Source organism: Patagioenas fasciata, chromosome 10, assembly GCF_037038585.1.
Source record: "Patagioenas fasciata isolate bPatFas1 chromosome 10, bPatFas1.hap1, whole genome shotgun sequence".
In the NCBI taxonomy this organism is placed as follows: Eukaryota; Metazoa; Chordata; class Aves; order Columbiformes; family Columbidae; genus Patagioenas; species Patagioenas fasciata.
In genome coordinates this window covers 16,040,339-16,066,935 of record NC_092529.1, presented here as the reverse complement: position 1 = coordinate 16,066,935, position 26,597 = coordinate 16,040,339, and the positions used below count along the sequence as shown (strand labels likewise).

The window sequence follows — 26,597 nt, the reverse complement described above, 5'->3', positions numbered from 1 at the left end:
CTTGCATGACACTGGAACACTGTACACTTAATAAAAGAAAGATTTCTCTATCATTTACCAACCAGGCTAAGTTTGCATTCAAGCAAAATGAGAAACTACCAATTCTACAACAGATGCTGAACAGTTTCAATAGGCCCTAAATCTCTAGGGATGACATTAAAAAAAAAAAAAAAAAAGCAGCAGTCAATCAAGAAAGGCAGTAATTTTAATTCAGCTACATCAGAGAGTGCAGGCTTTACCTAAATAAGAGAAATAGAGTTTTACCAGCAAGCAAAACCTCCTTTAAAAAAAAAAAAAGTCAATGATAGGATTTCCTTTCATACGAAACATTTCAAGAGTCCTTGAACAACCAGGAATGCAGCTTTGCCGACAAAGCTCCAGCCCGCAGCGGCTCTGGAATTTCCAAGGCGCACCAGGGCTGCAACCCAGGGAACTGGGACCCACTGGGACCAGTCAGTGCTACCTCACGTACTCACTCACACCTCTGTCCCAGCACAATCTGTGCTGAAACAGTCACTGTCAATAGTTTAAGAGCAAACCTTACTGTTCAATGAAATGGTGTACTTTTCTGAACGCAACAAGAAATAAAAGACACTCTGAAGGATGATGAGGCAGGCATTTTCAAAAGGCCACCATGTGCTTAGAGGAGCTCTTTCCCCCTGCCACTGTGTCCTCCCAATACAATCTGATAACTGAACGCAGACACACAAGCGACATTTTGGGGTGTTCAGCTCCATCCAGGTGGTACAACACACGGCAGACCTGCGCACACACACTGCTGCCGGGGAAAGCTGGAGAAGTCCGGCTGTCATGGACAGATAGCTGCTGTTCCAGCACCGTGGGAACACGACAGCCCAAGAACACAGAAACTTTTGCTTTCAGAATTATTACTCCTGGGCGTGAGGAACTGATCCAGATGGTTTCAAAATTTGCCAGGAAACAATAGTATAATACTCAGTTCAGCAGCTCTTCCTTCCACTAACTGAAAAGCTTCAGAAGAAATCTCTTAAGTCAACTGTTGGTTCCCTACTTGGAGTATCCGTCTGAGTTACTTACCTGTGCATAAGACATTGTCGGACAGGGAAACTCAACAACCTTTATTAAAAAAACTAGTGGAAAACACTATTCTACATAACAAAAAGCCAGGAATAATTAATTAAAACAACAGAAGCATTTCCAAGTCCTCTGCCAGCCAACATCTGATCTGCAGAAAACAAAGATAACGACTTGTCCAGACAGAACTATGATTTTTAAAGAAAGTTCCCAGATAAGATAAGCTTGAACCTAAAATGTTCATTTTATTGTATTCTCCAGTGCCCTAAGACTATTATCATCCTGAGGACTACTGTTCTGCATATACTCAACATGGCTTGCATTTGCTTGTACACAGGTAGACACACACATACATACGCAACCGAAATCCTGAACTGCCATCATTTTGGCACAAGTCGCAAGAAGGCAAAGCAAGCAAATTCAGTTAAAAGTGTTTTTTTGTGGGGGTTTGTGCGTGTGGGGGTTTGTGCGTGTGTGTGTGTGTGTGTGATTTGTTGCTGTTTTTCTTAATTCTTCAAAACAATTCTGGTGCTTCATCCTGAAGAAGTGGTTAGTCTCGTCGAAAACTACCAGTTACACTGTGAACCTGTGCCAGCTGCAAATCACTGCAACCACTCTGGCACCATCATTTAAAGTCATTTTCCATTTAAAGAGTCTCACATCAGCACCAGCATAGCCTTTCATTACCCATCCCACTTAATACCCACAATCTCTCCACAGCTCGCTCACTCGGTCTCCACTGACCGAGCAGCACACGGAGAGCGATGTGCAGATTATTGGGATTCCTAATGCCTTTTCTCCCCGCTGGCTGAGCGCTTGGCAGCCTGCCTGACCCGCAGCACGTGTGGGTTTGTCAGCCTAATGCACTGTGTCATCTGCAGAGTCTCAGGATGAAGCGGGACCCAGCGGCATCCACATAGCAACGGCAGACAGCTCCCAAAACTTCCAGCTACCACGCTTTCCAGCATCTGCCACCACTTCCTTTCTGAGAGGCAAATATGCAAGGTAAGAGCAACAACATTCAGCACAATCCTGTAACCGGAGGCTGAAAAGTCAACATGGGGCTTTCTCGTACAAAACATCCGTCCTCACTTGATTGTTGTCTTACAATGACTCAAAATCTGAGCATCAAGATTCTAGATTTGAGTAACTTTCCCCGCCCTCCCCTGCTTCCCACGTAACACACCTTTTGTTAACTAAATAATGACAATGAAAATTCAGACATACGAGCTCAAAAATGAGTTGTGACCAAGTCACTTGTCACTCACCAGTTTAAGAGGTTGCAATTAAACTGTAGCTATGCCTGGCATTTAGTCAGTGCAGAAAGAAATGAGGCTTGGGCATTTTTTCTACATAAAAGATACACTGAGTTATTTTCAAGTGCGAGGGAACACATCAGCCCTGTAAATCCCTCTGTAAATTCTTAAAGGATGAATATACAAAAGGAAATACCACACAGCATGCAAATATCAAATAAATGCAAACCTAACATCATGCTTAACTAAAGAGTGTAATGAAAGCGAAACTGGTCTGTAGATGAATGAAATACAGAAGCCGTCAGAGATCTTACTTGGAAATGGAATAAGAGAATACACAAAATACAGCTGAAGTTTCACTTCCGCTATTCAACAAATTACAAGAGAAAGCTCAAGCACAACACATGGTACATCCTCTATGACATCTTCAAACATTGCACTGTCCATACACACCAAGATTTTCTACTTTATATCTGATGTCACATCAGAGATTTTTTGTGAATTATCATCTATGCACAGAAAGATACATATTACCAATTACATAAATGAATACAGGGATTTTTAAACAACATACCATAAACCTGTTCTTCTTCTAATAAGCACACACATTATTTCATTATGGCAAACAGAATAACCAAACAACTAAAGTCTTGTAAAGCACTAGTAAGCAGTCCAACTGCACTGGGTTTGGTTCTGGCTTAAGTGTATCATCCAGCCCTCAGCCAACCAAAATCCAGGCACCTCAGTCTCACGTGCATTTATCAAGACACCCCTTGCTCAGGTTTATCTCCATTTAACTATGGGGAAACTCTGACAGAAAGCAACTTGCTTGCTTGAGGATAACTACAGCAGAAAAAAAAAGTAAATGAAGGTTTTCTGAGCACCAGGACTACACCACACTGGTGAAATACATCTGCTAGATTAGAGAAATCACTTGTTTCTAAAGATTTCCAAAAGTGACTCAGTGAGATTCTACTATTTTACGTTGCTTCCTCTAATTTCTTCCTGGATTTGTGCAGCTAATTGTTTATCACCAAAATTTCCAAGTTCAAGCTAAAAACAGAACCTTGTTTTCACTCAAACGCATTGCAGAAAACTGTGTGGATGGCATTGAGCAACCACTTCCTAGGGAGCTCATATCCTTGTTCTGCACCAAAACTGGGGAGTGAAGAGAGACAGAGCTTTTGGGCCTGGTGTAACTCTGTGAGCAATTACATACATAGTAACCATCTACAGGGGAAAAAAAAAACAAAACCAAGCAACCAACAACAACACAACCACAGAAAATATTTGCTCATCATCACTTCTTTCAATAATTTCCAGGGTCACTTGCAGCAACGTCCACAACAGCAGCCAGGTTGATACTGGTGCAGCGGTAGCTCCAGTGCTCACAGGGAAGAGGGGCAAAGAAGGTTGTAAGTGCTGAAGCCCCAGCATGAGTCTGCCCTGGAACCCCAAAAGTCTACTCAACGTCCTTGAAGACTGAATGGCAACTGGAGAAAAACATGTAGGCTGAAGTTCACTACTTGAAAATGGTCACTTCTGCTACAGAACTTGGGGGTATGGAAAGAAGGCAAAGGTTGAGGCAACCACCTTAATGCTGCAATAACACAACTGCTCACTTTTCAAACAAGTTTCCTCAGAAGAAACTGAAAACAATCAAATAACACAGAAAGACACACAGAAACTATCATCACAGCACAAAAACAAAAGCGGAAAAGTTTTTATGTGCCTTTAACAAAAGAAAGTTTGATTGCGAAACAGCTGCTTCACAGACTCATGCCCACACCCCAAGGCAGGGACCAGGTTTGGGTTTGTTTCTGTTTATTTCACAGTTTCCCTGTTTATTCAGTTTCTTTGCTCTCCTGGTGGCGTCCCAGGCAGAGCAGGGCAAGTGGCTTCATCCAAAACCAACAAGCAGCCCTCACCTCCTGCAGCTGCTCCAAACTGCTCTCCAAAATGCAGGTAACTACATCCTTCTGAACTTGGAAGAAGCTTCAAGTTGTCTCTTGAAGGAAAAGGTAGCAAATCACCCCAGAGCTTTTGGAAAAAAACAAAAACACTCCAAACCACCACATATTTTTCCAGTGTCATATCAAGCTGAAAGAAGGTAGTGAAGGCAAGGAGGGGAAAGACACCGAGTTACAAAGTCTAAGGTGAATGTAACTTAAACGCTACTTCTGCAACTGTTTAAAAAAATCCACCAGCCCAAGTTGGAAGAGCAGTCTCGGCTCTTTCCCTGGAGATGCTGGTATGGTCACCAAGTGCTTGGGTAGCATCAGACTTCTCTGCTTACAGAAAAATCCACTTTGGTGGTGTTTCAGACAATCCATCCTACACTGAAGTTTAACCTCAGTGATACCAATTCCACTAATTTCAAGTGAACAAATTTTACCTTACGCAGGCAAAGGACTGACTTACTGAGGGATCAAGGCTGAAAGAAGAGTAACAACATGAAACTTTTAAATGTACATTTGCAGCAGGAAACCTGGATACTGAACACCGTTTGCAAACAAACATGCTCATTTGGACATCAATGGTAGAGCTCATCTACAGGGACTTCCTCAGGAATCCAGTATTTTAATAGCATACAAATCCTGCTCTACTTCCTTTGGGAACAGTGTGCTTGCGTTAAGGTGTAAATCCAGGTCTACAGTTCCCCTAAATTCAGGCACACCTAGCCTTGGGAAAAAAAAAAAAAAAAAAAAAGAAACATGATTGCAACATATATAAAACATTGTGCTCCTTGTGACACTGGAACATGGCCAACAGTAGCAGCGCTGGGGTCTAACCCATGGGACATGAGGACAGGACTCCAGAGCCCAGCAGTGACCACAGCAGAGGCTGAGTGCAGGTGGCGGCCCCAGCCAGAGCCCAGGTGAGCGGTCCCACCGGCCAGCTGAGCACAGACATTCTCAGCAGGCTGCGCTCCACCTTCATGGCTGTGTTTACACAGCAAGGTGAATTTTCACATTTTGAATTGTCACACAGGGCAAAATAAGCAGTGAGGACTTGACGGATAAGGATGCAGCACAGACTGAAGTCGGAATAGCAAACAGAAGGGCACGTAGATCCTGCACTGCTCCACCTTCAGCATCATCAGGAATTGCTCTACAGCCACACGTGTGTGGATACAACTTATCCTGAAGGGTGGTCTTCCACCAGCACCCTGCACCAACAGGCCCCCTTCCTCTTACAGTAGCAGCTGAAACAAGAGTTCCACCAAAACAGACTCCCATCACAGTATTTGATAAAAAGTCACCAAGAGGTGGTGTTTCTCAGAAAAAAAGAAAAGAGTGAATTTTTAAATTAAACACATGTTGTCTCTTAAAGGCTACCATTTCCATAACTGACATGTAGCGACATAAAATACCTGATAATAAGCTTATAAAAAGAACCTTGAATCATCAAGTCTAATAAAGCTGTTAACAAGCAGCAGCCCACACACAGTGCCCAGTGCAAAACTAGGTCCCCAGCCTTTCACAAGTAATTTCTTCACTGCCTCAAGAACAATGACCACAGCAGCCTCACAGGCACACTCGTCCGCCACTTCTAGAAGACAGGTTCTGGCAACAAACTCCTCTTTCATATTTCAGGGGTTTTTATATCAGCAAGAACTTTGGGTCACTTATGCCCCTCTGATCCATTCACAGAAGAAAATGATTCACCTAACACAGAGTCTAAGGTTTTTTTTTTCAGAATTTTACACATCAGCAAAGTTCTCCATGCAGTTAAACTATTTCAGTCCTGCATGCACATGCCCTCCACACTGTACAGAGATGCACAAACAACCTGCCTGGGCTGCAAGTGCTTGGTGATGAGTAAACCTTTTGGATGCTGCAATACCTATAACTGTACTTTACAGAAAGCAGTAGCAACAGCAGTACTAGGGTTGGGATGGTCTGCTGGTTTAAGTTCTACAATTTCTACAGGAAGATATAAGCTTAGTCTAAACCAACTCCATGTAGTTTAAAAAAAACTGACCCTCACACTTGCAAGCCTGCTTTCAGGGCAACCACGCAAAACTGGACGAGTTACTCTAAATACTTCATGTATCACGGTAATCACAGCACTTCTCAAATTCTTTCAACTCGGGTAAGATATTTTTACATCAGCTGGACAGATTTTCATCCCCATCTGAACTTCTCTCCCTTTTCACAATTCTTGGGAGCAGCTCGTCCATCACCCAGGACTGAGCAGGTAAAGATCATTCCAAATGCCTCACTACAGAGGCGATGGCAGAAGACTGGTAGGCAAACATCCCTGGAAAAGCAAGAGACAATGAAAGACTGTGAATAACTAACACCTGCCTATCCACTGAAATGCGCTAATTATAGAGAATAATTGAGTGACTGCTTCCCTTACTCTGGGAGGTGCAGATAAGAGGTACAGGTCTTCTCATACCTCAGATGAGAGTTTAAATGCTCTCAGTTGGCAGCAATGCACAGGAAAAAAAAAGTCACCAGCTGTGACAATTAATAGCTTCATTTTAAGTATCTTTTGTTCAAGTGAATAACTCTTCACTCAGACATACTACACGAGACAACCCTTTCTCAACTAAACAGATATATTCAAGGCAGACAGCTAAAACTTGAATGTAAAACCTGGAAGGTCTCGGATATTGGGAAGCAGCCATGCTGCATTTTAACGCAGTGGAATCCAAACCTCACCAGTCCTGCCTGCAGGCACAGAAGGTCTGAAGGACTCCAGTGTCTCTTACAACCCCTGCAACACTCCACTATATCAACTCCTGCTTTTTTAAAACCACATTCTCAGGAAAACTCAAAAATAAGACCAGGCATCAGCATGCCGAGGAAAAGGAGAGATGTCTACAAAATTAGTTATTTCAGGACATGCACAAACATGTGAAAAAGGATCTAAAACTTAGCGTAAGCAGTAAATCCTTAAATTAGATGTTGTAAAGCAAGGTATGGATAGATTTCATGTAAGATGTTGTTTACTAGAAATATTCCGGGGGAAAAAAATGAATTTAATAGAGCTATGTTGATTTTATCCACAATGGAATCTGTCCACTCAACCACTGTTTCTCAGAATCAGATGCATAGTTGGAATTCAATTTATTTGTGGAAACAGGTGTGAATATTTGTTTACACTTTTGTTATAAACAGAAGATAACCTTCATTGAAACCTCTCTTCTTCAAGAAAATCTCAGTTGTGTGGGGTTTTTTTCCTGCCACTTGCTGCATGAATTTAAAAAGAAATTACACTTTTTTCTATAATACACTTTACACAGTGCCTGAAGAGACTGCTTGCATAACAAGTATTATGCAATTTCCCAAATAAATAATACCCTTGTAGGGCAAAAGATTACAAACTCCCAAAGATTTTCAAGGCTGCAGATTTGGCATCAAAAGCAAAGAGTCTGTAAAAACAGCATGCTATCCCAAATCTTCCTGATAATTACTGACATCACTTCAGCACCCAAAGATCCCATTAGGAACAGTGCCCCACTGCCTATCAACAAAGGATGACCTGGCAAAATACACTATTTATCACCACAGTACCATTTCTAAAGAAGTTGACACCAGCTTAAAAAAAAAAAAAAAAAGCAACTTTAACTCCTTAGCCATCTTCAGCCTGGAGTGTTTTGCCAGTACAGATCTAGCAGTAGAGGACCTCAAGTGGAAAACCTACCCTAAGAAAAAAGTCCACTACAATACCATGTAACTGAGTTATCATCATGAAGATGTTTAAAAACCAAGCAGCCCTCACACAGTGGAGAAACATGTACTTTGAGCAACAAATGGTCCAAGTAAATCATGGAGAACAAACACAGAAGTAAAAAAGGAAGTTCAAGTGAGAGCACAGAGAAAAACAAAAGAGCAAAGGATTTGGCAGTGCCCACCAATCCCCTACCTTCTAATTTGCTCAAGTAACTTTCACAGGTCTGAAAAAAATTTGTATCTCCTTAATTTTTGTTGGCCTTTCCTCTCCACTGATGTTGCTCCGATCTCCACACAGTGTCGGTGGTCCTGGTGTGCTCCAGCTCTCCACAGCCAACACTGACACCAACTCTGCTCTGGAAGGAGAGCCCATGGGCACCAAGCCCTCCTGTCAACTCAGACCCCCACCTGCTGCACAACTGCAGTCTTGGATTTGCACTGGAAACAGGATGAGAGTGAAAAGGGGATTCAGTACGTAAAAGAAACCCATATTAGCTTAAGTTCACTTTCATTGAAAATTGAAGAGGTTCTTTTCGAATTTCAGATCTTGGAGTACTGGGAGACTTTCACCAGGTATCAGGGAGCAGACCAGAGGGATGTCCAGTTTTGCAAAGGTAGCATCCATCCTGCCAGAGACTACAGATGTGAAATTACACTGCCACAAACTAGCTAATCAGCCACAGTGCAAACATCAGCTCTATTTATCTCCTTAGAACCGCGAACTTTTTTCTTAATTATCCAAGGTCAATGGCAGTGAATACTGAGTAAACTGACACGTGGGGAAGCAATGTAGATACAAAACTGGAGGGCAGGCAGTCTTACATTTGCTTAGCAGCAGTGCCACATTTTAATATAAAGTTACTTTTTAGATAAGAATTACTTCCTACTTAATCATTACTCAGTAAGTTTGATAAGGTATTTCTTTAGAAACAGAAATACCAAGTTATGGACCAGCACAATTCTCCCTTTGACAACTAAGAGAAAAAAAATGGAAATGTTGGAGTAGGGTATAATGTTTTAAGGCAACCGAAGTCCACCAAGGGAAAATAATAATTACAGTAATCTTCTATCAAACTCATCCAGAATTACAGCAACACCCCAGAATTTGGATCACCATCTTTATGTGCTTAAGATATTCACAGAAGTTAATACAAGCAACTTGGAAGCATCACACCCCCAGTTCAAGACCTACAAGACATGAGGTCTCAGGCACAGTGTCTCATCTGCTGCCTTGCTGAAATACAGGGCTTTTCCCGACAGGTTCAAGCTTGTCACAAAATAGCAACTACTTTAGAAATTTCAATAACTGTTTCAGTTTCCCTGAAAACACACATGGTAAAGGGCTGTCAGAGTTTTACTAGCACTGTATAACAAAGTTATTGCACAATTTTCTCAACATCTCCATTCAAAAGCACACCAACAAAAACACATGTTATTCTTAAGAGCTGAAGAGCTATTGTATGCAGCATCTGTAATTACACAGTAATTGCTTCTGTGAATGCAGAAATCTTCAACAAACAGCTCCAACAAGCCAAAGGTGAGCAGGGTTCTTGGTTTGACCCTGTCCTGATGCTAAAGATAACCAGGAGAAAAAGGGGGAGAAGGGAAAAGGCATAGAAAGGTGTTTCTGCACATCTTGTGATGGAACCAACACAACAGCAACAAACCTGCCCTGACTGTAACAGCCCTGGGAAGAAACACATCGTCCTTCGACTGCATGGTAGTCTGTAGACAACACAGGGATTGCATGGGGCTGTATTTCTCTCCTAGTTACATTCTAGTTTCCCAAGCTTGTTGATGACATTATATAACTATTAATTACACTGCTGTTCAGCATGCTTTTAACTGCAATGATTCAAACTGCTTCCAGTGGCTTACTAATCCAAAGCACAATCCTCTTGACAGCAACTGACAGATTCAGAGTATTCAGTTCTAGCTGAAAAGAAGGAAAATCAACTCCCTCATCTGTCTGCTGAAAAAACAGCCACTATTCCTGCTGACCAGAATCAGAGCTTGGTCAGGGGCTGGGACACGCTGCCCATAACACCCCAAGCCTTGTGTTAATGCACTAAGTAATTCTCTCAGCGCAATGAACAGCAAACAAGGAGCAGCACAGACCTACAGAGCAGTAAAACAGAATGTGGGTGAAATACAAAGAGCAGTGGACCACATGAGGGCAAGCCACCAAGATCGGCACCATCCCGAGGGTTTTCCACCCTTCTGGCAGCAGACCTGGCCCTCACTGGATGCCCACTCCGAGACGCGACCCTAAAAATGCCAGCGGTGCTGGCACCCCAAAGCCCAACACCCACCCATCTGGGACGAGCTGGGCGGCTCTGAGAAGCAGCTGGAGTCAAGCTGTGCTAACACCACAAAGGAAGTTTTCTTCCCAAAGGCCATCTCGAAATTGTAAGAAAAAACACAGAAAATTGTGTCTCTTTGGCATCTTCATTATGGCAGGCACTGAAAGGTTTCAGGCATCAGGCAGCGGACTCAGCAGACCCCCCCTCAGCCTGTGCCCTGCCCACCCACGCTGCAGCATCCACCTCCCTTGCAAACTCCAGCCCAACTCTACATGCATTATTTATCCCCCTTGCTAAATCATGCAGTGGGATAATTACTTAACTATTGTAATGATATTTTGCAATGGCTGTACTCTATTATTCTAATTGATTTTCATGGGATTTCTTTTGCTGCATGTTTTGAGCACAAGAGCATATTTTCCTGGAGTATAAAAAGCAAAGTTTTACATTCATTTTAAGCCTACAAGCTGGATGTCAAAAGTGCATTTTTAGGAGACTATCAATGCATTTTTAATTAAAACAATGTTGATATATTGCTCAGATTTTTGCCATCTCTGCTAACAACCACTGAAGACATATTTTTTCATAAATCAAATTAAATTTAAAAACAGTTATTAACCATTTGTGTTAATCACAAAGCTTTTTTTCCTTCCAATAAGATATTGTTTTACTTCTGAGACTCTTCCTTGTAAGACTTCAGTTAGCATGATTACCAAACATTTGACAGGTGAGAGATCTGCAACATTTTTATTCACAAACTAGAAGCTTAAGTCAAAACACATTTGCACATCTTGCTTAACACCACATTAAATTTTACTAAGATAAACACTCAGCTTAGGATTGTTACAGTAAAACACTAAATAAAATCAGTCCTTTCCGTAAACTCGACATGATATACACTTCACAGCAGAGCAGCCCAATTAAACAATTATTTATGTCTCCCTACCCCTAGGATATTCTTCAGGCTATGCATGATTCAAGACACACTTGTAGATGTTTTGTGAAGTGAAGAATAGGATTTCAAAAAACACAATAGTCCCAGTAGTTCAAAACTGGTAAGAAAACAACTTCTGCCTTGAGCCAGAAATTCTTCCAGGAGGAGCCTTACTTTAAAAGCAGCTAACAATAATACTCTGAACTAGAGCAGGAAGGAAAAGCAGAAAGTCACTAATAATCGATCCGTTTTACTAATGATCTGCCAGCTATATGAGCAAAGGCATGGATACAGTTCCATGGGGAAGGAATAGCATCTTTTTGATCCAAGTGAGCACATGGGTATACGAGGACTAGCATATTTGTACACTAACATCAAAAGTAAGAATTTTATACAGCTGGCAGTAGAACGACTGAACTTTAAACAGATTAATATGTTGGACATTCTGGATATTTTGTTTCTTTCTGCTTAAAAACAAGAAAATATTCGGTCATCATCTAAAACACTCAAAAAAAAAAAGAAAAGAAAAAAAGAAAAATAAAAAGAAAAAAAGAGACCTTCAGTTTTGTAAATCTCAGCCCCTGTTCAACCTACATGCTCCAGGATGACTGAGAGCAACGAGCAGTCTGAGGAGTCCTCTGCTTACACAGGGTTCTCCCAAGTTTCACTTCAGGTTTTATAGAATGCAACTCATTTCTCAATCATTTCTTATCTATTACAAACAATTCCCTGGAAAGAAAACAGTCTTAGAGCAAAGTCAGATCAGGAAAGAGAACCATGTTAAGTTTCGCGTTAACTTATTCCCTTTCTTCTCGATGCATCAGTCCTGGAGACCTGACCCAGGCCATGCAGCTGACAACAAAGCGCTGCACTGACTTCTGCAGCCTCTGGACACGATTCAGAAAAATCAATGCAAAGAGCAAAAGGTCACGTTCTCCACAAGCATCAACCACTTGTCGAACCAAGCTGGAATTGCAAATGCTAGCACACTCCAAAATAAAGCAATTAACTGCTATTAAACTGATTTCTTAGCATGGCATCTGTATTTCCACACCTGTGACTAAGTAAACCTGTTCCTTATGCTATATGCCTCTGTGTAAAAAAAAAAAAGAAAAAAGCCACTTATGCTTCTAACAATCTTTTAAAGGCAAGTAAGTGCTGCACAGTTTCGTTGCTTTGAATTCAGAGTGCCAGCGGAAAAGTGAGCCTGGCTTACAATACAAAAAAAAAAGGCAAGAGGGAAGAAACTAGAGATAGAAATCAAAACAAACTACTGCTAGGTGTTATCACTCACGCACACACATCAGGAAAAAGCCTGAGAACTGGCACAGAATTGTAACAGGTACCTAATTATGGACCATTTTCCATGCCCTGCTCAGCATGCCTGGCCGTTGGCAGAAGTTCTGCCTCTTCCAAGCACAACCAGTGGGACTGTCCTCACATTTTACATCTTTACAAATTCAAGTGCTGAACATGAAGGTATGATCTCTCATGCACTTGCAGGTTAGGTGAGTGACACACAGGCACGATGTTCCACTACCCTGTTTGTTGATTTTTCTATCAATTGGCTAATTTGTAATGGGAAAAAACGTCATTCTCTCCATACAGACAATGAAGCTTTTGTTTACCAGAAAGATTCACCATCGCTTCTTTGAATGTTAATTGAATAATAGTGCATCTCAGCACAGCAGTACAAATTCGCAGCACACACTTGTACATTCCCAGCCGATGTAACCCAGGAGCTTTAACAAACCCCTCATAGGTCTGAACTTCTGAACACAAACGCTTGGTCCCAGCTTGCTGCAAGATTGCCACTGTCAATAAGCCATTTAATAAACCTCAGAATTTCAGTTTGAGCTCTGGTAGCACAGATCATCCCTGTGGTTACTCCTGCAGTCCCAAGGATACTAGTAACGCTGGTCTACATCTTTTTGACCTTAGAAGTTAAGCAACTCACAACTAATTTGAGTCACATCCGGTAGCGAGTACTTCTAATTAATGACTCTTAATTCCTGCCAGAGTACTGTATTCCCACACCCATGATTAAGCATGTTCCTTACTCTGCTAACCCACATATAAAATTGTGCAACTCTAACAATCCCATGCCTTCAGTACCACAGCACATAGCTGTGTCATTCCCTCCGTGCTTTACAAGCAAAGATATTACTGCGCACAATGCTGAAATGAACTGTACAACATCAACCCACCATGCTGTTCTAGCAGCTGTATCATTTGCTTTCTTGCTGCCCTTGCACTTATTTTTAAACAATTATCTATACAGTTCAGAGAAAGGAAAAGAAACTTTGTTTTTTAAGTCTGACTTCACGTGCAGTTTTTGAGAAGATATTTCAGGATTTCAAAGCATTTTCTAAAAATTATCTTCCTCTAAGCCATATGTGGTAGGGACTTCTTACTATATTTGCCTTACAGACAGGCAAATCTATGCATGAGTTACCTAACTGTCCAGAGCCACAGCGAGTTAAAAGTTAAAAGTCTCCACAAGAAGCGGTGCCCCAGCTGCCACCTCCCCACTCGCAGCACTGGCAAGTACAGAGAAACACCCACCAGCCATCCAGAGCAACGCTCTCCTGCCAGCACCTGTAGCTTCCTTGTGTGTCGCATGGGAATTAACTATATCTGGACACTAAGACACTGTTTAAGCAAGTCTGCAGTCCTGTATTCCCCAAGAGGAGTGCTCCTGCCCATGCCTGGTCGCGATGGAACCACCACTACACCAGCTCCACCGAGAGGTAAGAACACCGAAAGGAGCAAAGCAGCCATGGAGGAACAGCCACTTGCAGGTTAACTTGTCCCCTCTGGGCAAAGCCAGAGGATGCCCATCACCTGGAGCACACCAAGCTGCCATACAGCTAACTCCTTAGCAGCACCACACAACTACACACAGCCCAGCTGTCCCACAGACGAGCCACCTGTCATCGCTACCACAGACTTCATCTTTCACTTTGACAGAAATCCAGCACCGTCAGCCGCTTGTTAGAGTAACTTCTACAACCTACTGGCTTCACCTTCAATGCCTCTCCTCCGATTAAGACATACCATCCTTCAAATCCCACAGTGGCATCAGGCAGCTGCTGGTCTTTCCTACACAAGTCGAGCTACTTGTATGTAAAACCAAAAAACCACACATAATTCCCCAAAAATAATTCACCATTTTTACGACAAGCAGTTTTATGTGATACGGGTTTACAAATTCCTGAAACGATGCTGAATTGAAAACACTCCTAGAACTTATTCAATATTTTTGTTAAACTGGTCCACACCCATGCCTGTTACAGATAACAAATGAAAACGGTTTTGTTTCTCCATCGGGCACCTGTAATAACTGAGCAACAGCAGCCAAGAGGCACCAACCGGAGCTCCCTGGCCCTATTAGCATTTGAGAGGAAAGCCTCCCCTCCTGCTGCTAATGATGTGCTCTGCCCTGCATCCCCAGGAGACAAATGACTGCACTGGCTGATTGACTCCATCACAGGGCCATCGTCCATCAATGTATAGCCTCTCTTATTGAGATCACATCTCGGGAGAAAGTGCTCAGTACTGCTTTCAAAAAAAACAGTGAAAGCACTTTCAGATTAAGAGCTCCAAGATATACAATTAGAGCCAAGTGTTTCAGCAGAAACACACATTTCCAATAACCTGAGCTGGGTGAATTCTAGCATCTTACCTAGTCTCAAATCACACTAACATCATGCTATCCCCATTGATATCTGCAAATAGAAGAAAATACAAATCCTTCCATGTACTTAGCACATAAATTAAAAAAAAAAAAAGGGGGGGGGGGGAGTAATCCTATTCAACTAAGAACTACCCCTATGATTTAAAAAAATGCTGTACTTTTGGGGCGGGGGTGCAGGGGGTAACTCACACTCACTACTCATCAGGCAGCGTCCTGGTCAACTTTACAAAAACATTGAAGCCACCACATCCTCCTACTTTGATCTCCTCCATGTCCCCAGTTTGACCACATTAAGTTGCAAATGAATTACCCAGCTGTAGTTCCACGTGCACAAAAACAATTTTGTTCAGGAAAAATATTTCAGATTGTGATCAGTCTCACCTCTGCCTACTCAACAAAATAAATCTGAAGAAGGCAGCTTTATCTCAGGCAGGATATTTCATCTCACTTAGCACCTCTGCGTGTTACAAGCAATCCATCATAATTCTGAATCCCGGAGAACAATCTGCTTGAGGAAACACGTCTGAACATTTATTCCTTGTTTAGCCCTAAACAGAATCCCAGACTGACTTGTTTTGCTTCCATTTTATTTAAAGACACCCAATCTGATAAGAAGCTCAAACTAAGGTTTCTAGAACTCTTGAACATATTTCTATGTAAGTTGTAAATATAGTTTCTGGAAGTTTGCACCTCCATATAGCAACTGACATAAAACATACACTGTGCTCACTTAAATATGGAACTTTTCAGCTCTCACCAAATTGCCATAAAATGTATGCTTCAAAATGTTTATCAGTCAAAAGGTCAATTTGGCTATTACAAGACTTCTGCAGTAAAGAACATAATTACTGATTTTTAGTATTCTGATCCTTGTTGCATAGGGGTTACTACACAATCCCAGGCCAGTGTCTCAAATAAGATCACACAGGGTTCAAAACAAGGTCTCCTACTTTCACAATCAACACTTTAGATCCCTACAACCTCTTTTTGTTGTGCATTTCCAGTATTACTTAACAGAAGATCAGCTGTGGGTGTACTTGAACTTTCAGAAACACAGGCAGTACTTCAATAATAAAATACTATCAAGACAACACCCAGCTTCAGCCAGTTAGTTTTGTTTTATTAATGAAGGAGCTGAGATTCACCTGATTGAAGATACCGAGTTACTGAACACTCAAACAAAATCCACCAGGTCAGCAAGGAGACGTGGTACTTTTCCCTCTCATTTATATTTGAGCCAGTCAGAATTTCAATCTTTTCAATGTTTAACAGGCAGTGAATTTGTTGATGTACCAATTAGCACTGTGTTACACAGAATACGCTCCTAATTAATAGCTTGTTTATGGGAAGCGTTCAGGATTTGCTTGCACCTCCAGATGCAACAAAAAAAAGCGTGAAAGGAGCTCTGGTTGATACAAAGAAAACCTGCCTGCACAAAGAGACAATCAATGTATTTAGCATGTGTCAGCTGTAAAAGGAACTTACATAAATGTAATGGAGGTATTTCCACATTATTTCTGTCATACTGTGTAACCCTAGACATCTGCTTAGTGTAGCATGTGCGAGTTACTCAGTATTAGTGGTTTGCTTTTTTGCCATGTCCTTAATAAACACGACATGGCAATAATGATAATTTGCCCTTACCTGTCTGAAACATCCACATTTTAAATAAATCCTCACAAACTGTCCTGTAAGACCCCTTCCCTCTGGAAATACACAGATTTCTCCTTTTACCTTGTGAAGAAGGCGGTCAGTGCAAACAGAGAAAGTACAGCTGCAAGACACAGCCACAGAGTTTGTAAGAATCTTATTTCAATTCAGAGCTGTGCATTACAAAACTCCAGCACACCTTATGAGTGACCTACATTGTGCGACTGGAACCCACTAACCTAGAGAACCACCCAAAATCCTGAAAAATAGGTCAGTGGGTCTCCTTGTGAGAAGAATTACGTAGACAAGGAGAGATGTACATAATAAAGGCTGAGGAAAGCACATCCTTCGCCTGACACAGGCGCATACTGCAACCACATCTCTCACCCTGCTGCCATATTCCTGCACACCAGCAGGACTCCCCAAAAGAGCTATGAACTTCTGTGTTTCTCACTGAGGGACCATGGAAGGATCTGCCTGCTCATTCAAGTCCAACAAAGCAGAAGAAAAGGAGCAGCACTGCAGCAAGGAACCAACAGCAAAGCTGTTTAATTCATGTTGCAAACTCAGAGGGTTCTTGCAGCAGTCAAAGTGCAAGTGACACCCAATTCACCATCAGCCTGCAGTTACAGAAGGGGTATCTCAGCTACAGCACAAAAGCTGGATGTGGCCAGCCAAAATAATCCCTCCTGCCCACAGCACATTACCTGCTCAACCTTCATCCCTCATTGCTCTTGGATCCCATGTGTTGCTTCCAGGGACCTCACAGTTCAGCCAAAACAGCCCCACAGCACTAGGAGCTGCTGAGGAATGTTAACAGATGGCACAGGACAGCCACCCAAGATCCCACAGGAGCTGAGGGTGTCCGCAGGGAACCGCACTTCACATCCACCACCTCCCTCCTCTCAGCTATTGCTCTATTCAACACCACACACCTTTCTATTTCCAGTTCATACGAGGTTGCACTTATTAGATGAACCCTTATCAGTGTGCAAATACATACGCTAATCGTGGAAATGCAGCAGCCCCTCCACAGCCAGCTGACGGGAACATGAAACAACCAGGGCAATTAAGAACGGCACGCAGAGAAAGTTGCTCAGCATTCCTCTGCCTACCAGTACCCCACGAGGATCTGCAGAGAGTGAGGGCCAGTATCCCAGTGGACACAATGTCTGTTTACAGCAATAAAGTTACGTGCCCTCTCCTCCTACACACACATTCATACTTCGATTTAGATTTCCATCTCCCAAAAAAGCAGTCTATGGAGGAAGAGAAAAATGAATAATATCCACACTGCAGTGACAGACTGCAACAGTGGGTATGTTTATCTATTAGATCTTTATACGGTCTTCAACAGAAATCAAAGAATGATAGTAAACACTACCACACACAATCATTTAACCCGAACAGGTAATCCACACAAAAATTATAATGCACCTTAACTATGCTAAAGATTTTGCTATTTGTTTTAACAAAAAGATTTTTTTTTTTCCTCTAATAAAAAAGCACTGCAACAGGTATCGCTATTATTCATTAACAGGACCTTCAGGAACAAAAACTGGTAGAAGCAAAGAGAGTCACAGCAGCCACCACACTACCTACTGTGTTTGTCACTTACTGCGTTTCAGCGACCCAAATCTGAAAGCCATAGCAAAGGGGTATTGCCAAGGTGCTGCATGTCAATTCTGAGCATCCTCCCTGCTGAGAATGACTTCTCAGAGGTGCTGAAACCCAAGAGAAATCCTGGGGTGATGGTAATGAGATCATTAATGCCAGAGCCAAACACTAGCAAAGAGCAAATCAGGACACAACTCTTATTTCTTTCAAGCAGATAATATCTGATCTGAAGCTGAACAACTTCATCTGCTCCGATCAGGTCTCACAGACTAACTCTAGGCTAGTTAAAAAAAATAACTGTACTGTGAATCTGCACCAGTGGTCAGATGATAATGAATAAATACCCCAAGTCACATGGCTGAGGCACTTGGGATTCAGCAATACAAGTCATTAATTCAAACTTAGCTTATCGAACCACAGCCCCAGAATTTGGGGCTGGCTGTGAACAACGAGCATTACTTGTAAAACGCTACGTTCGCAAAAGGCTCCTCCTGTCCTTAGCTCCCATGCCCTGGTGGGTTTGCCAGACCTAGCAAAAGTACTCCTTTCCTTACAAATTCAGAAAGTAACAGCTAATTACTTTTAGACAGTGCTGGTAAACAAGGTATGAGGCAACAGAAGTCTGAAGAACTTCCTCCGTGTGGGCAAACATTTTGCAAATAGGTATCGTGCATTCCAGCACTCAGAATTATCAAGGCAGAGTTACGCTGCTCTCACTACCCATTTACGAACCAAGCAGCACCGAACGGGAAAGATCCTGAAGACCTGGATGGCTCCATGAAGCACTGGCACCACTCCGCGCTGGAACAGACCACACTCTGCTCCACCTGATCCAACTGCCATTTAACTTAAGCGATCAATGGGAAAATAGAGACCATTTAACCATATATCTAAATGGCCAATTAGTAAAACAAATTATTCCAGAGTAAAGGCAACAATGTCCTGTCCACAGCAGCTTTTTCCAGACGAGTCACATACTCCATTTTTTATAGAAAATAACCCAATTAAAGGCTAGCTATGATGCTAAATAAAACCCACCTTAATGCAGATGGAAGCTATTTAGCTTGAAAGAACTGAATGAAACCACTTTGCTTCCAACCTACACCACATTTACACACCAAAGCAAGCATTTTTAGAAGAACAGTCCTGCAAATACATGGCAAATAAGCAAGGCATGTATTAGTTGTATGGAGGCAGAGATCATGAGCCTGATTCCTCATTCCAGGAATAGCAGGACTATCTGGTGTCTATTCTGGTCAGCCCAGCTCACATGCAGAAGAGAATATTTTTCAATGGTGTCATGGACAGTAGTTTACATCCTACAAGGTGCTAGCTTAGATCCTGTGAACATGCAAAGGAATTTCTGGAGAGCTGAAGGGGAACAAAGGCCAGTATCTATCTGAGACACCTGTTCCACACAAGAGAAAATTCATATTAAAATTACTATTAATAGTTTCAGCTCAGCCTCCCTTCCAAAAATAAGCATGGTAAGAGCAAAGCACTGCTGACATGGACTCCTTGAGCACTCCACAATGAAACGTAAGTTCAAATGACCTGATGCAAACTCCAAATCATGCACTTCAGGCACGCAGGTATTACCAACAAATACAACAGAAATGCTTATATAGACTACAACTTGTTAATTTTGTACTAAGAAGTCCCATTGTTTTGTTAATTTTCATGTCAGACATCCAGTTGTTGCTCTTGCATCTTCCACTGGCTTTTTTTAGCGCATTTCTCTGTAATCAAGGTACATTCATGACAGAGGATGTGAAGTTCAGACAAGAAAAGCATTAATCCTAAAGTTGGAGAAAAATCATCAACAGAGAAGCTCCACCATAGTGTATCACTTGCTAGTTTATCGAAAAGGAAAGCTACGGAAAACAGTTACTACCTCTGGGAAATCAGTTGTGGGGGGAATATTCTCTTTCACAATGATGTCTGATAGCAATCCCACACAGAAACACTGCATGGCCGTGCCTGGGAGGAGAGAGGAAGCTACAAGAAGAGTTATACAGGAACACAACATATGTAAAGCATCAGACAGCCAAAGGGGAAGAGGAGCAAGAATACCACTAAGAAAAGCAAATGGAAACAGGGAGCCATTGCCTACCCTCAAACAGGAACACAGCCCCCGTAACGGTAAATACAAGGCCAAATTCTATCCTCACATTCTTAGGAAATCCAAAGCAAACTTTTTTCCACGTTTGAAGAAGTAATGGATATCAGAAGGGAACACGTGTCTGTGGAGCAAACTTCCAAGCAAAAGTTTTAATTCAAGGCTTCTCCTGTGTGCAGGTGCTGGTGGGGCTACACCAGAGCAAACCACAAGAACCGCAGGACACAGGTGGAGGTGGTGGCCAGTACCAGTTCCCTGTAACGTTACACCAATACAACAACCTCTGAAAAGAAAAGTATCGTACACCCCAGCAAACACATTCCCATTGCTCACTCCCAGGCTAGCCAGTTAAATCACTGTCTTGCCCAACTGAACGTTGTGTCGAGTTTGTATCTTTGCCACGATCCTCACAGAAGGAAAACTGTAGAAAAACTCAACATGCTTGCTTAATAATAAAGCTTAACCATAAAATAGCAAGAACAAACTTGAGGAAAAGGAGTTAGTGACATACTATAATAAATACAGTATTCAAGTAAGAACTACAGGTTTAATGTAATCTCTGCATCCCAATTCTCTTGAGGTGGATTTGACCTCATTTTTATTTAAAAGTGCAACTGAAATATTTATAAACAGCCCCTTGCAAAAGCATTCAGGTATAGTTTAACTGTTCAGCATCTACAGATATTTTGATTTGGTACATCAACTCTAAAACTCACTGCATGTGAAGCTCCTTTTATGAGATCCTAGGGAAAGGGGATAGTTAGATCTGATAAAGTAAAACTTCTGACTGCTGCCAGCCACCCCTCCCACACACCAACAGGTTATATGGAGTCTGAAAAAATGTACACACACCAAGAATTAGTTAACATCCTAACTAGTTCTCAAATCAGAGTATAGTCATCAGCCAAAGTAAATTCTACACCAAATAACCGGCTTCACAGTTGAGGGGGGGCAGGGAATAGGTCATACCAAATCTTAGTAAAAAACCTGGGCATACTGTAATTGCACATCGTAATTTCATGAAAGTCAGTTACCTCACCACGTCTATGATGTCTGCCTTTCACTACTTTGTTTTTTTAAAAAGTGAGCTTGATAAATTTCCAATAAGTGTTATTGAAGTAAGCCTTAATGAAGCAAGGCAGTTTTAAATGTGGAAAAGTGTCATCAACTTGTCAAATTGCAACTTAAAAGTCAAGCTCATCAGACACCTTATATTTCAAGTAATAAATTATCAATCATAACTCATTAAGTCTTGTTACATCAGTCATTTATTTTTAAAATTCTGAAGAATTTCCCTGGCATTGACTCATACGTCACATACTGTAACACTCAAAGAAATACCACAACAAAGAACTCTGACCTCCCAGGTCTTCTCAACATAAGACGCTCACTCACGGCATTCAATCACTCCTGCTTGCAGTAATATTTATTCATAAATGATACAAATATGCAAGAAGACATGACAGTTCATTGAATATTTTAAATACTTTCTCAAATTCTACAAACAAAAGCAATTTAAAAAGCAGCAAAAATGAATAGAAAGCTGATGAATTAAATGAATTAAAATTAGAACCCATTCATAAGGGTTCAATAAAAGCTAAACAGAAGTACAATGTTCCAGACCCAAGGATCACATCTGCAAGTAACGCTACAGCTCTTAACCTGAAATACCAAGCGCTATCCCTCTTAGGGGTCCCTTAAAAGGCAAAACATCCTGCTACCTCAATCAACAGTCTGAAAATTATCATTACAAATAAAAGTAAGAGCATGTGAGAGAAAGCTGCTGCTCTCAGAATGAACATAAGGATGGTAGCCAAATGAAAATGATCAAGTCTGATATAAGATTCAACACATATGAGCTCCTGCATCCCACTAAGACTCTCCTGCAAACACTCGTGCACATGCTTCATGTGACACTGTGAGAACTGGTGGTGACTACAAGGCTACGCACTGTAGCAGCACAGCTAAACACCAGGCAACTGCAGGATCAACGTGTTTCATCCAAACCAACGGGGAAGCCAAGGAAACAGAAAAGCACAGAAATCAAGTGTACTGTGGAAGTTCAGTTCCACAAGAAAACAAGATCGAATGAGTGAAAACTCTATGTGCATACAGAACACAGCTGTCCCAAAAGCTCAAGCTCACTCAATGCTATTTAAAATTGTTTTACGTTCAAGACCTCTGTATGTTTTGTTAAAAGCACAGAGATACTTGTAACCAACGTTGCATTGTAGAACACACAGTGAAGTACCACAGAACCCTGTTGCTGTAACTCAGTTTCAATGGTCCAAATGCATGCTCTCCATTAAAAATGTAGGCACTTCACATTGTCTAAAACACAATGTGAACAATAATCAATCGAACACGTTTTCACCTCCTTTGTCAATCAAGTCAAGACAGCCAAGTCATGCAAACAGCCTGCTGATGAGAGCATCGCAATGCAACGCTTCATTCAAAGGAGGAAAACGATGCCTTTCACAATGGCAATCTTATGGACTAATTCCTTGGCAGAGTAGAGCAACTCAAATCAGGAGGTACCATATGAACAAAATCAGAAGTCAACGTGGTAGAACATCAGAAAAAGAAAGAAAAGGCAAAGCACCACATGCTTGCTTTAGCGACAACTTATATTCCCGGAATAAACTTTCTGAATCCATTAACTGGGAGAGCGCAAGTTTTTGTTTTGTTTTGTGTTTTTTTAAGATCAAATTCACTACTGTATGTCAGCTTCACCATCTCAAAGACTTCCACAGTTACTCTGCTCAAGGCAATCTCAGAGACCTGACGGCTAAAGCTTTCAAGCAATCTGCACCATTCCCACACTGAGCACAAAGCCGATTCCTTTTGGATGACAACAGACACAGAGAGATCAACATCTCAGGAATGGAGTTGTTGTTCTCCTGGCATCATTAGTTTCAGCCATTTCCTTCCTCGCTCCTTAATCCTCAATCATTTCTACTCCCGTAGAAAGCACAGGCAAATCGCCACCCAAAACAGAGAAAAATCATCTGCTCCAAACCATAGCTAAAACATTTCTGGCTACTTATGGATCTTCAGAGGTCCTTCATACATCAGCACCAAAAAAAGTACAGAACAACAAAAAGAAACGTGTCTTCCAGCTCTGATTAAGCCTTTAAAATAGAATTTTTAAAATCGACAAGCTTTGTAATGGAGACAGAAGGGACTCCATGGAAGGGAGCGGGGTACAACCAGCTGATATCCCGGTAAAAGCAAAAAAAAAAATCAACAAGTCGGTGCAGCCCAGCACGACGCAGAAGCCACGTTGAAAGGTGTGGACGTACCTTGTGGAGGTGCCTTTCCTGACATCGCAGATGCTGCACTTGAAGGCTTCGGCGCTGTTCCTGAAGGTGCACACACTACAATCCCAAAAGCCTTCATCGGCTGCAGGTTTGGCTTGCCTTTTCGGCCTTGAGGAGGGGGAGGGAGAGGGGAAGCGTGTGTGTACGTGTGTGTTTCGGGAGGAGGAGAGAGGCGGCGGGAGAAGGAGGAGGAAGAGGAGGAGGAGAGAAAGAAAACACACACATAAGAAACCATGTTACAGAGCCCCGAAACCAAGCGCCTGCTCTCACCGCAGCTCTCCTCCCGCGCCCGGGAACAGCCGACAAACACCTACCGGGTCCGGCGCCCGGAGAGGTGCGGGGCGAGGCCGCGCTCCGCCCCCGACCCCGCGCCGCGGGAGGGCCCAGCCGGGCCGAGCCGAGCCCGGCCGGGCCGAGCCGGCCACCTCCCCCGGCGCCCCCCGCACCGCGGTGGGGGCCGCCCCCCTCCCTCGGAGAGAGGGTGGGAGGGTGGGTGGGAGAGTTTGAAGGCTGGGAGGCGCGTTCCCTCCTCCACCTTGTTAAACCTCCCTTTGTCTGGGAGCAGCGAGTGCGCGGAGCGGGAGTGCGAGCGAGCGGAGCCGCCATGGCTGCTCTCACACCAGACCAGCCCTGGCACCGGCGGCAGGCAGGGAGACACCGGCACTCCTCCTCCCGTGCCCTTACACGCTCCCTCCATCTTAACAGCCTCCCCCCATCCCTCCTCCCCTCCCGCAGCGCCCCCCCCGCCCCGGCCCCCCACGTACCTGGCGGGGCGGTGCGAGCACACCGCCCCCCTCCCCGCGCTCTCCCTCCATCTTAGGAGCCCCTCGCCGCCGCGCCCCCCCCTTCCCCCGCGGCGGAGCACACGCAGCAACTACCAGCCAGGGGCCTACCCACCGCCATCCCCTCCCGCCGCGCCAGCGCCGAGCCGGGCCCGTCGCCGCCGGCGGGGCAGGCAGGGGCGGCCCCTGCCGCGCTCCCTCCATCTTAGGTGCCTCTCCCCGCGCCCCCCGCGCCCCCACTCACCTGGTCGGGCTCTTCTTGTCGCCCATGACCATGGATCGGGGCCGCCCCTGCCCTGCGCACAAAGAAAGAGGCGAGGCGAGGGGGAGGGGAGGGGGACGGGGCTGCCTCCGTCCAGCAGGCTCCGGCTGCTCCTCACCCCCGCGCTGCCGCTCCTGCCGCTGCCAGGCTCCGCTCCAGACTAGCAGCGCAGCCCGGCGCCCTCCCTCCTCCTCCTCCTCTCCCTCCCCGCGCCGCTCCGGCGGGCGGAGCTCACCGCCGCGCCGCGGCCAATGGGGGCGGCCCCGCCGCCAGCCCTGGCGGGGAGGAGAGCGGGGAGCACCCCCCGCGCCGCGCCGCCTCCCCGGCGGGTCCCGCCCCCGGCCGGGAGCTCCTTCGGGCCGGCTCCTTCCCTCCCCTCAGCGCCGCGGGCGCTGCCCCCCGCGCCGGGACCCCGCCACGAGGGGCGGGCTCCTCTCAGCCGGCGGTGGCGGGTGGCCCCTTCCTTTCCCGTCCCTTCCCCCTCAGAGGGCTCGTCGCCTGCCCGTTCCCGGGGGAGCGGGGCTGAGGCTGGCGGCGGCCCCGCCGGGGCCTGCTGCGTGCGGGAGCCCGAGACGGGAGAGTGCGGCTCTGCGGCCCCGTCCTGCCCGCGGGGCGGGAGCGGGCTCCGAAGAGGCAGCAGGTACCGGTGGCAGTCGGTACCGGTGGCAGTCGGCGAGGGACGGGGTCGCGTAGGCCCGCTCCGCCGGTCCCGCCTCGCCCCGCCGCGGCTGCGCTGGAAGTTACCTCGTAGGGTTGAGCAGCCGGGAGCAAACTTGCTCCGTGCCCTTTCCTCGGGCACGGGCTCCCTGTGCCTCCACCGATACCTCAGCGGCTGCCGTTACGATTTTCCTTTCACTCCGGATCAGGTCACTCGCCTACAGAGCTGAAGGTGTTTCAGCAGCGCTGCCTTAGTCTTCCAGAAACGCTCCCATCAATCCCTCAGTGACCTACCTGTCAACTCCACTGAAAACACAAGCTGTGGTTCTGCAAAAGTCGCAGGGTGGCAGAAAGTGACATTGCCCAAAAAGTTGCAGTCGTGCCCCAAGCTCGACCTTGCTCCCTCTTCAAGCCTGCGGAAATGCTGGTGTTGCAGGCTGGACGGCAATGTGCAGAGGAGAAGCCCTTGCCATCTTTGCTGAGCCACTTTTCACACAGGGTCAGCTCCTCAGCAGCGGCTGCAGGAGGAGATGGGAGCGATAAACAGCTGGGGACGGACAGGGGCAAAGAGCAGCGGATAAAGACAGGAATTGGTTCAATGGTTCCTAGCTGCACAAGCCTTGCAAAGCAGACATTCTTTCACTGTGCTTTCCCAGGTTTTTCAGTGGCAACTAAGCCAAGGTAACAGTGAGGAGCAAACTTCATGCCCAGGCAAGAAACACAGCGCAGGCAGGAGTGATGTCTGTGGGCTGCCTGGGCAGTGGGGCTGCAGGGCAAGGGTGAAGACAGTCTGGTCAAAGTTAATCTATGGCTGAACACAAGGAAAAAAAAAAAAAAAAATAAAATAAAAAAAAAAAGATACATTGGCTTGCTTTTTAGGCAGAAAATTTAAGTGGCTTAAGGCAGGATCCACTCTTACCATGGCAGGAGCAAAGCATAACCGTTTCCGGCACAAGTCATCTGGACTCATGAGGCACAGAGGTTTTTTTTCCCTTCCACCAATGCCCATTTTAACAGTCAAATCGTGCTGGCAGAGTCAGCTGTGTGTATTTAATAGCTGCATTAATCCACTTACCCTACACAGGTCCTCCATCCCCACACAGGTAATTTAACCCTTGCTGACATCTCCACAATCCATTTTAACTGCGATTTGCACAGACTAAGGCTTCCAATTACTTTTTTTTCTGCACCATACAAGTTCCCGAACAATACAGCGAGAAGCAGACATACTCCAAGGGCAGAGTTAAGGTTTCACAATTATCA

At 44.3% G+C, this 26,597-nt stretch overlaps 1 protein-coding gene across 1 annotated transcript in view; it reads right to left on the bottom strand.

Moving 5' to 3' along the window:
- The window catches only part of RYBP (RING1 and YY1 binding protein), a 43,782-nt gene extending 18,882 nt beyond the window's left edge, over positions 1-24,900 (bottom strand). Inside the window, exons 1-2 of the mRNA XM_065845823.2 lie at positions 24,660-24,900; positions 23,616-23,741 (exon numbers count right to left, since the gene is read on the bottom strand). Of these exons, the coding sequence (XP_065701895.1) occupies positions 23,616-23,741; positions 24,660-24,691 (158 nt within the window). The 5' untranslated portion in view covers positions 24,692-24,900. The remainder of the gene's footprint in view (positions 1-23,615; positions 23,742-24,659) is intronic.
- Positions 24,901-26,597: the final 1,697 nt, after the last annotated feature.